The sequence below is a fragment of the Peromyscus maniculatus genome, chromosome 5 (assembly GCF_049852395.1).
Source record: "Peromyscus maniculatus bairdii isolate BWxNUB_F1_BW_parent chromosome 5, HU_Pman_BW_mat_3.1, whole genome shotgun sequence".
NCBI lineage: Eukaryota > Metazoa > Chordata > Mammalia > Rodentia > Cricetidae > Peromyscus > Peromyscus maniculatus.
The window spans coordinates 59,269,557-59,284,094 of NC_134856.1; the positions used below are offsets into that span (position 1 = coordinate 59,269,557).

The 14,538-nt window shown below is 49.9% G+C and overlaps 1 protein-coding gene across 1 annotated transcript in view; it reads left to right on the top strand.

Annotated features, from left to right (window-relative positions):
• The window catches only part of Capn9 (calpain 9), a 37,668-nt gene extending 23,336 nt beyond the window's left edge, over positions 1 to 14,332 (top strand). Inside the window, exons 10-20 of the mRNA XM_076572319.1 lie at positions 46 to 203; positions 353 to 573; positions 2,745 to 2,781; positions 4,327 to 4,407; positions 6,527 to 6,584; positions 8,703 to 8,767; positions 9,183 to 9,251; positions 10,334 to 10,412; positions 11,327 to 11,443; positions 12,462 to 12,520; positions 13,888 to 14,332. Coding sequence (XP_076428434.1) covers positions 46 to 203; positions 353 to 573; positions 2,745 to 2,781; positions 4,327 to 4,407; positions 6,527 to 6,584; positions 8,703 to 8,767; positions 9,183 to 9,251; positions 10,334 to 10,412; positions 11,327 to 11,443; positions 12,462 to 12,520; positions 13,888 to 13,914 — 971 coding nt within the window. The 3' untranslated portion in view covers positions 13,915 to 14,332. The remainder of the gene's footprint in view (positions 1 to 45; positions 204 to 352; positions 574 to 2,744; positions 2,782 to 4,326; positions 4,408 to 6,526; positions 6,585 to 8,702; positions 8,768 to 9,182; positions 9,252 to 10,333; positions 10,413 to 11,326; positions 11,444 to 12,461; positions 12,521 to 13,887) is intronic.
• The last annotated feature ends 206 nt before the right edge of the window (positions 14,333 to 14,538 follow it).

Genomic DNA, 14,538 nt, shown 5'->3' on the forward strand with positions numbered 1-14,538 from the left:
TATTTTTAAGGAAGGGATAGTAATCTACCCCCCTTTCAAATGCAGACACCTTCTGGACCAACCCACAGATAAAGCTGTCCCTGACTGAGAGGGATGAGGGCCAGGATGGCTGCACTGTCCTAGCAGCCTTGATGCAGAAAGACCGCAGGAAGCTGAAGAGGTTTGGCGCCAACATGCTGACCATTGGCTATGCCATTTACCAGGTAGGGACCAGCTGCTCTCAGTGTCCTTGCAAGGGCTTGGAGTTTCCTGTTGCTTCTGGATTCTGTGCCATGATCAATATGGCCAATTTACCAACTGAGTATGAAGACCAGAGTCATGCCTCCGTGATGATCCCTGCTTTCCCTTGCAGTGCCCAGACAAGGACCAGGACAAGGATGGACACCTGAGTAGGGACTTTTTCAGGTACCACGCCTCCCTGGCAAGAAGCAAGACATTCATCAACTTGAGAGAAGTCTCAGACCGCTTCCAGCTGCCCCCGGGAGACTATATCCTCATCCCCAGCACCTTTGAGCCACACCAGGAGGCTGACTTCTGCCTGAGAATCTTCTCTGAGAAGAGAGCAGTTACTCGGTGAGAAGTGGGGGTCACAGAGCCCTCCCTCAGCGTGCACTGTACTTCAAGGCCACCGGGGATGCGTCTAGTAGAGCTAGACCCCCATCCTCTCCTCCCATCGCCTGTTCAGGAAGTGAGATGGGTACAAAGCAACTTGCATCCCCTAGCTGCAGATTCCTTCCCCTGCACACCAGTGACGACTCACCTGCTCCTGGAATCATATTCACCAGGACTTTTGGGTCTAACCATTCATTCTCAGCCCCAACTCTCTAGAAGATTCTAGAATGGGGGAGGGCTCATTTAGGGATATGGGGCATATTTATGCACATGATGATGAAGGTGACTATTGCAAGTTTCCAGAATCACAGTCTTCCAGCTTCAGTGTAAACACCCACTTGTGAGTGTGAACCGTTTCACACTGCCACCTTGTGCCCTGGCTGTGCTCCGGAGTCTTCAAAGAGGTCCTTTTAAATCAGTTCCTCCTGATGCTAACGTTTTTCGCTGCTATCATTCACCACCACTGTGTGTGTTTATGGCTCTGGGAGAATGGTTCAAGATATAAGAACCCTCTTCCTAATCTAGGGAAGACCATCACAATGCTTCTCAACCTGTGAGTCAAGACCCCTGTGGGACTGAGTGGCCCTTTCGTAGGGGTTGCATATCAGATACTTACATTACAATTCAGAACAGTAGCAAAATTACAGTTACGAAATAACAAGGAAGATAGTTTATGGTTGGGGGGGGTCACCACAACATGAAGAACGGTATTAAAAGGTTGCAGCATGCCGGGCGTTGGTGGCGCACGCCTTTAATCCCAGCACTCGGGAGGCAGAGCCAGGCGGATCTCTGTGAGTTCGAGGCCAGCCTGGGCTACCAAGTGAGCTCCAGGAAAGGCGCAAAGCTACACAGAGAAACCCTGTCTCGAAAAACCAAAAAAAAAAAAAAAAAAAGGTTGCAGCATGAGGAAAGTTGAGAACCACTGACCTAGAGAATCCCAGATACAGCCCCAAAAGGACCAACATGCGCAGATATGTCAAGAGAGATGATTGTGAGCTCACCACTCTAATCTACCTTCTGTATAGTAACATAGAATGGGACTGGCAATGTGTAATGAGGGGGCCCCGGTTCCAAAGTGTGGTTGGGGTTCTCAGCAGGCACAATCCATTTCCTTGGCCAAATAGAAGAAATGAAGTCTTCACATTTCTTCAGTGTTCTCCTAGATGCTGATACAAATCAAGAATGGGTTTCTCAGCGTCCATTCCCACATAACACCTATATAAAAGCCCAAGATGACCATGTCCTGTGAGTGGCCAGTACAGAGCAGAGCCAGATGACCCCAGTCCTAAGCCTCTGCTTTCTACCCCAGTGGAAGACTGAAAGTTGAGCCCTGATGGCCCCACTGTGATGCAGGGCCCAAGCCAGCACTGTGTTCTCATCAGAGGGGATAGAGCAAGTTCTGTCTGTTGGTGTGGCTTTCAGGGAGGGTCCTAGCCTTCACCATTTTTTGGGGGGGGGGAGATAATGTCATACCTGTTGAGGGAATATTGAGAGAGGGCATGGTGTCTTGGTTCCCTTTCCTATTGCTGTGATAAAGTGCCCTGGCAAGAGCAATTGAAGGTTTTATTTTCAGTTCACAGTCCCAGGTGCATTCCATGTTAGTGGGGGAGCCAAGGCGGCGGGAGCTTGAAGCGGCCGCTCACACTGCATGTGCAGTCAAGAAGCAGAGAGATGAATGCTGCTGCTCAGCAGGCTCTCTTTTCTGTGCAATTTAGGACCCAGCTCAGGAAGGAACAGGGTGAGCAGGCCGAGTGGCTGGTCTCTGGCGACGTCTGTCTCCTCTGGAGGCAGAGCTTTTGGATTTTTGGAGGAGCCACTGTCCCGCAGATCACCTCGAGAGCCCTCTTTGGAGTGTGTCTGGAAAGCAGGGGATGCTGTTATCGTATTTGCTTTTGTGTGCTGAGGATTGCAAGCTGTCCTTGAGTTAGGATCATGCCAGTCTCCTTCTCTCTGGCACACTGGGCAGGGTTGAAAGGCTGGGGATGGGGTACTGGTTCAGGGAGGGGTTGCCAACCCCACGAGAAGCAAACAGCACTGAGCAAGAGGTCTCTGACAGGCCAGGACCTTTCCACAGCTCTAGTCTCATGGGATGCACGCCCACAACTAAGACGGTGTGCTTTCTGCCACTGCAGGGACCTGGATGAGAACATAGACATTGATCTTCCCGAGGTGAGTCCTCTCGCATGGCTGGGGAGCATGGGGTTCAGCTGAAGGTTCTAGAATGTGTCTCTGAAACGACGGTTCCTCTTAAAAATCAAATTCAGGAGCTGGCTGCTTGCAGAGCGGGAAATTCCCTGGCTGGTTCTAACCTGGAGGTCAGGGCTTTTGTTTCTCATCCCTCACAGCCCAAGGGCCTGGGCAGGGCCAGGTGGGTACCTGGAATAAAGTTCTCTCCGGTGCCATCTTTCTTTGGGCTTCCCCTTCCCCTGAGAGGCCCCTTGCTAGTTGTGAAGGAAGTGAGTGAAATGACTTCAGATTTACTTTATTTAAGAAGATAACTAAGGTGGAGCACACTTGTGACTTCAGCACTTTGGAGGTGGGGGCAGGAAGGTCAGCAGTTCAAGACCAGTCTTGGCTACTGGGTGAACTTAAGACCTGCCTGGGATATATAAGGCCCATCTCAAAATATACACACACAAAAAGAAAGATAAGAGAAGGAAGAAAGGAAGGAAGGAGGGAGGGAGGGAGGGAGGGCTGGAGAGGGGAAGAAGAAGAGAAAAAAGAATGAGGCTGGTTGATTTGGAGAACACAGGACTCACTATGAGGGGCTGTGAGATCCTTAAGACGTACTTAAGATCTATCTACACATATGCATATGTCTATGTGTCATATATACGTCATAAAGGTAGGAGGGCTAACCAGAAAGAGGAAGGGCTTTAGCAGAGAGAGCAGGAGAGGCTAATGGAGGAATTAATAAGGTCAAAGTACATAATATGCTTGAATCAAAATATCATTGTGAAATCCAAAGCTGTATAATAAATGTTGGCTCTATGAGGGGTGGAGGAAGACATGCTAAGTGCTTCTGAAACAGTCGGAATCTCCACCGGGAGAGTGTGCTGCTCTGTGCTGCCCCCTAGGGGCAGTTTATAAATGAGCCAAAATCTACAGAACAGCAAAACACCCAAAATGTATACTGAGCCATTTGCCTGCTCTGGATGCTGGTGACAGACTCTTGGAAGGTGACTATCAAGAGAGATAATAGACTGGGGGATGAGGCTGGAGCATGACTGCCCTGTGCCAAGCTGCCAGTCATGTCCAGACACCCCTAACCTTCTTGTTCACATTACATGAAACTTAAGGAGCCCTCCTACTCTGGCTAACTGAAATGACGCCATTCAAGCTGGGACTTCATGTTCCTGAGATGAAACCAAGTTGTTTATCTAGCTTTGAGAAATCAGGAGATGTAGGACGAACCCGACGGGACAGCTCTGGCCGTATGACTGGGGACGCCCCCTGCTCTAACTCCCATGTGAAAATCTCTGGAGCAGCTTGATGCGTGTTCTGTGCTGTGCGCTTCCGTTCTTTTGTTGTGTTGGGATTGAACCCAGGGCCTCCCACGTGCTAGGGAAGAGCTCTCCTGGCTTTTCCTTCAGGGACAGCATAGTCTCCAGTGTGGGGCTCTTCTGTTTGCTATTTGTGTGGGAAAGCACGTGTCAGGTTTCTCTTCTGTGAGCCCTGCTCTGCCCTTCACACAACCTCATGCGGTTCTTTCAGCCCCCAAAGCCAGCTCCACAGGAGGAGGAAACGGAGGAGGAGGAGCAGTTCCGGGCGCTGTTCCAGAGAATCGCTGGTGAGGTAGGAGGCAGCTGCCTTGGTCCCCTCCTACCTCTCCTCTGACCCTGGCTAGGGGGTCTGCTCTGGGTTCCCAGCAGAGGACCGTGATAATGAACTTGTCAACAGCACTTCCCCCAGCCCTGCTGGGCTTGTTGCAAAGTAAAGCCAACTCTGGTCCCTGGGGGCCTGAGTACCAGCTTGCTGACGGTGTCAAATCAATGCACTTCTGCTAACTGGTGATAGGTTAGGGCCCAGGTCCTGTCCTTGGTCTTCCACCTCATTCCCACCTCTGCTCAGCTTCCTTTGGGGGAGCCCCTGGCAGTTCTGGGGGATGAGATGAAGCCTCACCTAGCTCTGGGGCTCACACCATTGCTGGTTACTGCCTCATTGAAGACCACAATAGAAGGAGCCTGATGGATTAGCTCACGCCAGACACTGGTGACTGTATTACCTTGTTCCCTTCTCCTGCCTGGGGCTCCTGGAAGGAAAGGGGCAGTGGGGGTGGGGGGGTGGGTGATCTCACACTTAGGGGACAACGCCTGCTGGCTGCTTTGCAGACACTTACATGAGTGGAGCAGGGCAGAGGGGCAGAAACACCACACTTGGTTTCTGGTGGAGAAACGAAGCCATATGCAGCCACCCCTCTCCAGATCGGGGCAGAGGATGATAGGAGGCGAGCCCACATCATGATAGCCGTGAGCCCCTGCGCAGGTGCGTGAGGCAGGACAGAAGTCACCAAGGGAGAGGTGCAGCATTTGGAAGGAAGTAGGGAACCAAGGCAGGAGAATCCACTCGACCTTCATTAGCAACAACAAATAAAAAGCCCGAGAGCTAAGCTCTACCTGCTCAGGTCCTGTCCTGCTCTTCCTCCACCTGGGTGGCTGGGTGTGTAGCTCCATGCCTATTTCCCCTGGCCGGGGCAGCTGTGTACTGCAATTTAGTTTCTTACCAGAGCTGAAATCCCAAAGACCCACTCCCCAGGCCAGGAAGCTTCAGTGGCAGAGCCGACTGGCATATGTTAAAATAACGTCAACAGTGACTGTGCTCACCGGCTTAACTCAGCACCCGGGCATATTGAGGAGCTAGCCAGACCTCCACGTGCATAAAAACCACACAGGTGGCCAAATGTGGTGACTCGTGCCTGGCATGAAAGCACCAGGGAAGCTGAAGCAGGAAGATTTTCAGGCTAACCTGGGCTACAGAGTGAGACCTTGTCTCAAAAAACTAAGCAAGATCTGGCAAGATGAAGGCCTGATGATCTGAATCTGACCTCCAGAACCCAGGTAAAACTGGCAGGAGAGAACCAGCCCCACAAAGTTGTCCTCTGACCTCCACACACATACATGTGCACCCATACATATCACACACACACACATACACACACACACACACACACACACACACACACACACTGACCTCCACACACATACATATGCATCCATACATCATACATGCACACACACACATACAACACACACATACACTGACCTCCACACACATACTTGTATACCCATACATCATACACACACACACACACACACACACACACACACACACACACACACACGCACGCACTACAATACAATTTTCTTTAAATGCCAGGGCATCCTAGAACTTCAGGCTCCCGTTCCATGGTTCTGGTAACACCCGAGTGTATCTCTCACCAGCTTTTGCTTTGCGGATGCTGGGGTTGGTGACTTTCTGACACTAATGATTCCAACATTTACCCCTAGAGGTTTTATATTAACCAGTGAACTGTGCCCTAGGCCTTCTGTCCTGCATTGCAGGTGAGACTCCAATACATGAAATGTTTCCAGTTCTCTGAGTACTCCTGTGAGGAGGACCAGCTGGTTCTCCAAATGCCTTCAGACTCTTTATAGTACTTAGCAGCTTTTGAAGTCTTCTCCAAGAATCTTGCATGTTCCAGGGAATGGGCAGCATGCCTTACCCTCCCTGAGTCTTCCCAGGCCACTGTCTCTCCTAGGACAGTTGGCCCTTCCCTGAGAAACCAGTGGGTTGCCTTTATCTTGGAGGTGAACTCAGCTCCAAGCACAGTGGCCTCAGGGCCGTTCTCTCCAAGGAGCCAAGTCAAGCTGAGAATTGCTAAGGACCTTAAAGAACAATTGTCTCTACTCCACAGGACATGGCGGTGTCCGCTGAGGAGCTTGAGTACATTTTAAATGCTGTTCTGCAAAAGAGTAAGTGTCAATTCCCCCAGTGGACAGGGGCTCCCTGGACGGGAAGAGTGGCCACACTGTCAGGGCTCTCCCAAGCTCTGCTCCTTAGAGCCTGGGACCTGCTCCCCATGGCTGACCTGTGTGCAGACTGTAGAAACTGTTCTCACTATTTCCTAACTGCGAAAATGATGCAGGCTTCTGGTGGTGTGTTCTATAGACTTTTCTACCGAAAAGTCTAGCAGCAAAGATAAAAATCATCGCACCTCATGACCCCAAGTAACCACTGTCACCATGTGTGTGGTCTGTGCTCTGCAGACAGGAACGTGTATGTGTGCGTTGTCTGTGCTGTGCATGTGTGTTATATATGTCTGTGTTGTCTGTGCTGTGCATGTGTACATGCGTGTGTGTATAAATGTACACATGTGTTATCTGTGCTGTGTGTGCATTTGTGTGTACATGTACGGGTTTTCACATGTGTATATGTGTCTATGTTTGCACATGTGTGTAAAGTCCATTCCAGGACATTTTTTTTTTTTTTTGCCATAGCAGTCACCCCCTATCCCATCCTCCCCCAGCTTCTGACAGCCTCCCATCTACTTTCTGTCTCAGACTTGCCATTCTGGACATTTTATATAAAAGAATCATACAGTATGTGCTTGTTACTGGACTCTTACACTTAGAATGCTGGTGTGTGTGTGTGTGTGTGTGTGTGTGTGTGTGTGTGTGTGTGTGTGGTGTGTTCACACGGGTGTGCGCCTGCATGGAGAGCCAGAGGACAACGTCAGATCTGGCTCCTGCTATTTTTGTTCGTTTAGACAGAGTCTCTCATTGACCTGGGACTCACCTAGTAAACCAGTCTGGCCAGCCCGTGAGCCTCTATGTGCCCACCTCCCCAGTTCTGGGGTTACAAGCTCATGCCAGTGCTTCTGGCTTTTTTATGGGGGTTCTGGAGACTTGAACTTAGATCTGCATGCTTCATGGCCTGAATCATCTCCCTAGCCCTTGTTTTTTTTTTTTTTTTTTTTTTTTTTTTTTTTTGAGAGAGGATCTGGCTAAATGCCTAGGGCTGGCCTCAAGTTTATGTTCCTCTAGCCCCAGATTAAAGACACATCGTACACCCAGCTACCACAGTGTTTTTGAGGTTTTACCAGCTGTATATAAATATCAAATTTCTTCAGCAATTTGGGGGTTTATTGTTTGTTTGTTTAAAACCAGGTCTCAGCTGGGCGGTAGTGGCGCATGCCTTTAATCCCAGCACTTGGGAGACAGAGCCAGGCGGATCTCTGTGAGTTTGAGGCCAGCCTGGGCTATAGAGCAAGATCCAGGACAGGCACCAAAACCAAAACTACACAGAGAAACCCTGTCTTGAAAAACCAAACAACAAAAACAACAACAACAAAAAACAGGTCTCACATGGGCCCTGACTGACCTGGAATTCTCTGTGATTCTCCTGTCTCTGCCTCCCTAGTGTGGGGATTACGCGCATACACCACCACATTCAGCTCTTTAGCGATTGTAAATCCCGCCCATTGAACTTTTCTGAGCTGGTCGTTAAAGTGCACTTGGGAAACAGTGGAATATGGTGTGGTTGCAGTTAAGTCACGTTAATATTCCTTGCTGGCCATTTACATAATTTCTAAAGAATGTTTGCAATTGTAAACAGGATGGTGATTGGGCTGGAGAGATGGTTCATGGTTAAGAGCTGCTCTTGCCGATGAACAGAGTTGGGTTCCCAGCACTAGAGTTAGGCTGCTCATAATCTTTTATAACTTCAGCTCCCGGGGCATCTGATGCCCTCTTCTGGCCTCCACAGGCACCTGTGCATACACATGCGCAGACAAACCCACACATACACAAATTAGAAGAAAACAAATCTTTAATAGATGGGCAGATGGTAAAAATCTTAGGGTCCCTAGTGCTAAAGTAAAAGGCGGGACAACAGCGCCGCCCCCCGCCCCCACAGATTGCAGACTTATCTTCCAGAAGTCCAGCCCCTACCCTCAACATCCTAAGACAGTGTCCACACCATGGTCCCAGAGAGCCTGATCCACCTACACCAAAGGGCTCTCTCTCAGAAGGAGGGAGGGTAAGTTTGTCTTGTAAGGGTCACTGATCACGAAGCTTCCCATGTGATTGCAGAAACAGCCCTCAAGTTCAAGAAGCTGAGCCTGCTGTCATGCAGAAACATCATCTCTCTGATGGACGTATCCTTTCCAGCAAGCGCACTGGTCCCTCTGAGCGGCGGTGGTCTGTGGTGCTCACTCTCCTGAGACAGGCGCCACAGCTCTAAAAACAGGAGGCCTTGCCAACCTACCTAGGGTTGGGTCAGAGTCAAGAGGGTCAGGACAATGCAGTTGGGAGAAGGCTTCTGAAGGGATCTGGGGGGTCTCCCCCAAAGGAATAATGGGTTTACTTTCCTGTATTGTAAATATTCGGGGGCTCACCCCATCTCACCTGCCATTTCCCCTCTTCAGAGGTTCCTGTTTCTATCACTAAGGTTACTCCCCCAGGGCCCCAACTCCATTATTCATGCCACACAACTCTGGCCTCCTCCTGTGAACCGAGAGCTGGGTTCCCACAGGGATCCTGAGTTGAAAGACCCTTAGCCCGTGTGGCCAGACCAGTGGCAATGGAACGCTGGAGTTTGAAGAGTTCCGGGTATTCTGGGACAAGCTAAAGCACTGGATGGTATGTGATCTAGTCCAGACCCCCAGCAGAGTGGGGCAAAGACCTCAGCGACAGGCTAAGGGCAGTGTTGGGAGGGGAGTCAAGGAACCACAGCACACCTGATGCTGTCAGAAGTGCCACGGTGTTTCCATTCAAAACGAAAGGAGGCAAAAGAGGACCCGTGGCTGGGAGCAGAACCAGCCATGTGAGACCCTAACTCCCCAGCGCTGCACTGAAGAGGAGAGGGCCCAGCTGGGCTGGGGTGGTTCACGCCTTAATCCCAGTACTCAGGAGGCAGAGTCAGGCAGATCTCTGAGGGTGAGGCCAGCCGGGTCTACAAAATGAGTTCCAAGACAGCCAGAGCTACTCAGAGAAACCCTGTCTCTAAAAAACAAAGCAAGAAGGAGGAGGAAGAAGAAAAAAAGAAAAGGAGAGAAGAGAAAAGAAAAGAAAAGAAAAGAAAAGAAAAGAAAAGAAAAGAAAAGAAAAGAAAAGAAGAGAAAAGAAGAGAAGAGAAAAGAAAAGAGAGCCTATGGGCTAGGGGTCTAGCTAAATTGACAGTGTGTTTTCTTAGCATGCATGAAACCCTGGATTTGATCCCCAACATGACACTAGGCATGTTGGTGCACATCTATAATCCCAAAACTTAGGCAGCAGAAGTACAATGATCAGAAGTTTAAGGTCATTTTCTGCTACATAGAGATTTGGAGGCTAGCCTGGGATACATGAGACTCTGTCAAAGAAAAAGAGAAGGAAGGAAGGAAGGAAGGAAGGAAGGAAGGAAGGAAGGAAGGAAGGAAGGAAGGAAGGAAGGAAGGAAGGAGAGAGAGGAAGAAAGAAAGAAAGAAAGAAAGAAAGAAAGAAAGAAAGAAAGAAAGAAAGAAAGAAAGAAAGAAAGAAAGAAAGAAAGAAAGAAAGAAAGGAGAAGGAAAGAAGAGAGAGAGAGAAAGAAAAAGGATGGAAGGAAGGAAGGAAAGACGGATGGACGGACAGGTCCTGGTCCAACCTTGCCTATCTAGAAGGCAGCCATCATCCCCGGGCAGTTACTAGCTGTCACTGGCCCCTGGGCTCTGACTTCTCAATGCTCTACTCCCTGGCCCCAGAATCTGTTTCTCCAGTTCGATGTGGACAAGTCTGGTACCATGTCTTCCTATGAGCTGCGGACCGCACTGAAAGCCGCAGGTAAAGAAACACCAGTCAGATGTGTGCTCCAGATGATGTTTTCATGTTTGTTTTAAGTAGGGGTGAGTACAAGCCATGAAACTGGAAAGAACATGAGAGAGGAAGAAGAGGAGATGAGGATGGATGGGGTGGTCAGTGACACATGACGGGAATGACAAAGGAGGCTGAGTGGAACACGGGGGAGGGGGTGCAAGGAGAGAAAGGGGAGGGGAGAAAATATAGGGCAAAGAATCAACAACAAAAGCCTCAAGAGGGCTGTCTGTGGCGAGCGTGATTGGCCCGCCTTGTTGTGTGCTAACGGGCACTTGCAACTGGCCATAGCAGAAGTCACAACATAGCGTGACACCTTGGGTTCTTTGTGAAGAACAAAGTGTGTCATAAACATGAGACGGTGCCTGATTCTCTTAGGGGCTTGTGACTCCATCTCCTGGGCAGAATAGACTGAGTGGGGAACCGCGGGGTTTAACTAAGCCTTTGCAGTCCTCGGTTGCCACGGGGAGAGCTGCTCATCCTGCTCCTTTGGTCCTATGCATGCAGATGCCAGGGTTTAGGAACCCATGTAAGATAAGTCAGGTGTGGTGACATGCACTTATAATCCTAGCACCGGGGAGGTGGAGACAGGAGGATTCCTGAAGTTTAGTAGCCAGCTAGCCTAGCCTACTTGGCAAGTTTCAGAACAATAAGAGGCCTTGTTTTAAAAAATAAGGCGGGGGGGGGGGTGGCCCCAAAGAATTACAGCTCCCATTGACCTCTGGCCTCCACCCATACTCTCACACATGGATATCCATATGAACACATGCACACAGGCTTTGTAGGTTGAATAGTTCACTTTTGTGGCTCGGGAGACCCCAAAGCTAGTGGGTTCACCATGGAGCTCAGCCATGGAAGGTCCCGAGTCTCCTGTCCCTCCACAGGCTTTCAGCTGAGTGGCCATCTCCTGCAGCTGATCGTCCTCAGGTATGCAGATGAGAGCCTCCAGCTGGACTTCGATGACTACCTCAACTGCCTGGTGCGGCTGGAGAATGCAAGCCGTGAGTGTACAGGGGAGCCAAAAGTGTACAGGAGATCTGAGAGTGTCCTTGGACCCCCGGGGGCATGAAGTGCCCAGCTCAGGGTCTCCAGACCTCATCTATGAGTATATAAGAAACAACCTGGGGAAAATATGGTAGATCTAGGACACAGAGAGCCACCATGGGGTCTGTGCAGATAACTGTGCCCTGTCAGCTGAGAGATGGAATATGAATGACCGCAAACTACATCCTGTGGCTGTCTTTCATCACACACCTACAGGCTGGGAAGGGCTGTGAGTGAGCAGGTTCATGCCTCTTACTGAGGAAAGGTCCCATTTAGGATCAAGTCCCCTCATAGAACATTGTCCCTCATCCACTGTCCCTCTGAAAGCCCTAGACACAGACTCGGTCATTTTAAGCAGGGTTTGCTATACCAGAAAGTGGGAAGGCATGTATAGGTACTCCTAAGAGGTGGTTCATTGTCCTGCTGTTCCCCTACAAATAGCCCTGAAGGGCAGCCAAATGTGTCCAGGGCAGCTCAGTCATCCTCTGTCCCTTCTGCTGCAAACAAACATGTCACAATTCTTGTGGTGTTATAATTTCCATGCATTTTACATCCCTAGAAAAATTCTTAGCTAATCTTCACCGTCATGGATTGCCCAGTCTATAGTAAAGTGTCCAGTGTAGTGACAGAACATTGTCACCATTGCTTGGTAGACTCAACATCTAAACAAGTCCATACTGCATTTATGGAGTCTCCCTTCTCTCTTTTCTGCTCAGGGACAGCCCTCCTCCTCCTTGTTAATCAAGGTTTGGCTGTATCTCTTCTAGAATGGGAGCCTGGGGTCCAGAGAAGACAGTTGCTTCTCAGATCTCCCGGGCCAGGCATTGAAGGCCCTTCAGTGGTCTCCACCTTGTCAGGCAGGGATTCTGATCTCCACTAGAGGGAGCAGCTACCCACAGACTTCCCAGGGGTCCAGGAACCCTTAAACCTGCCCAGGGGCTTGTCTCCAATGCAATGCTTCCTCCCTCCCACCAGGGGTGTTCCAGTCTCTCAGCGTGAAGAACAAGGACATCATCCATCTCAACATAAATGAGGTACGGCCAAGCGGACCCCAGCCAGGGCCCAGCAGAGTACAAACGCTCTATAATCCTTATTGGATGCCCCAGGTAGGGCTAGCACTCACAGTGGGCAATTACACAGTGTAGAGGCTGGTGTTTCTGTTCACTTGGCAGTTAGTATGATGCATGCTGTAATCCTTTGAGCTGTGGGTGTCTTCATGCATTAGTGCCTGCTCATGAGATGCCCAAGAAAGAACATGAGGAGACAGAACGTTCCATGTAAACGTGAGCAAGCCTGGTGGGAAGAAGGGGAGAGATGAGACGTTTCCGGGCTTCCACAGCAGTTCACTTTCTCACAAAGAGTCTGAGCAGCCAGCTTGCCTCTCTTTTCCTCAGCTCCACTATGGCAGAGGGTCGCCTTTCTCTGAAAAAGGGCGGGTGTGTGTGTGTGTGTGCCAAAAAGCAAGCACAACTCACATTGCCCTGCCCAGGACGTCTCTGTGAGACTGTCCCCTTCCACAGGGAGAAGACGTATTCTCATCTCTCTGTCCTGCAAGTTCATTCAGCCTTTATAAAAAGCTTCACCTGGCCGGGGAGATGGCTCAGTGTGTGAAGTGACTGCAGCACCAGCCTGAGGGCCCGACTTTGGGGACCCCCCCGGACCCCCCTCCCATAACCCATGTAAAAAGCCAAGTTTGGTGGCACGTATCTGTAATCCAAGCACTGGGGCCGGAGGCAGGTGGATCTCTGGAGCTCATTGGTCAGTGTGGCCAGTTAAGGAGCTCCAAGTTCAGTGAGAGGCCCTGTCTCAAAACATAAGGTAGGAAGGAAAAAGCCTGATATCAACTTCTGGTCTGTATATATATATATATATAAATTAAAACACACCCGCCAAATTTGTTTTAATTTAAAATTTTTCCCCCAGACAGGGTTTCTCTGTATAACAGCACTGGCTGTCCTGGAACTCCCTCTGTAGACCAGTCTAGCCTCGAACTCATAGAGATCCTCCTGCCTCTGGCTCTGGAATGCTGGTATTAAAGGCATGAGCCACCACCACCCGGCTTAATTTAAATTTTTAAAAAATGGTTTCCTAAAAAGCCGGGCGGTGGTGGCGCACGCCTTTAATCCCAGCACTTGGGAGGCAGAGCCAGGCGGATCGCTGTGAGTTCGAGGCCAGCCTGGGCTACCAAGTGAGCTCCAGGAAAGGCGCAAAACTACGCAGAGAAACCCTGTCTCGAAAAACCAAAAAAAAAAAAAAAAAAAAAAAAAATGGTTTCCTGTTGAGTCAGACATCCAAATTTGTAGGCAAAACGACCTGCAGAGTACTTGTGACATAAACAACTGAGGCCACTCCTGTGCGAGACCAGACTTGGAAGGGCAAGCCCTCCTCTCTCTCTTTCCAGTTCATCACCTTGACCATGAACATCTGAGGCTGCACTGACGAGATGCCGACTGCCCCTCTGATGCTTGGCTTCTGGACCATGAACCCCAGAATTTTTACTGGAGTGCCATCCTGACCACTGCTCTCGCCCTGCCTCATACCACCCTCCCCCCTCTCCTCCCCAATCTAGAGGAATCTAAAAGAATTGGCTGCATTCTCTGACTCTGTGATACTTCTTGTAAAATCATTTCTTCACAAGAACCAATGGTACCACTTGTGCCTGTTGCTATGGGTTGCTAGGCATGCCTCCTTCCACTGTGCCTCACCGCGACTGATGATTCAGTGTTCTAGTACCCTGAGTCCTGATGGCTTCAGTTTCTGTTGTTGTTGTTGTTGTTGTTGGTGGTGGTGGTGGTGGTGGTGTGTGTGTGTGTGTGTGTGTGTGTGTGTGTGTGTGTGTGTGTGTTGTTTCTGAGGCAGGGTCTTTCACTGGCTTGGAACTCACCAGATGGGCTAGGCTGGCCGGCCAGTGAGTCCTAGGGATCTGTCTGGCTCCACCTCCCCAGTGCTAGTCTTGCAAGTAAGTTCACAGCACCAAATCCGCCTTTTTAAAAAGGTGGCTTCTGAGGATTAAACCTAGATGCCCCAGCTTGAGAAGCGAGCACTTAACCCA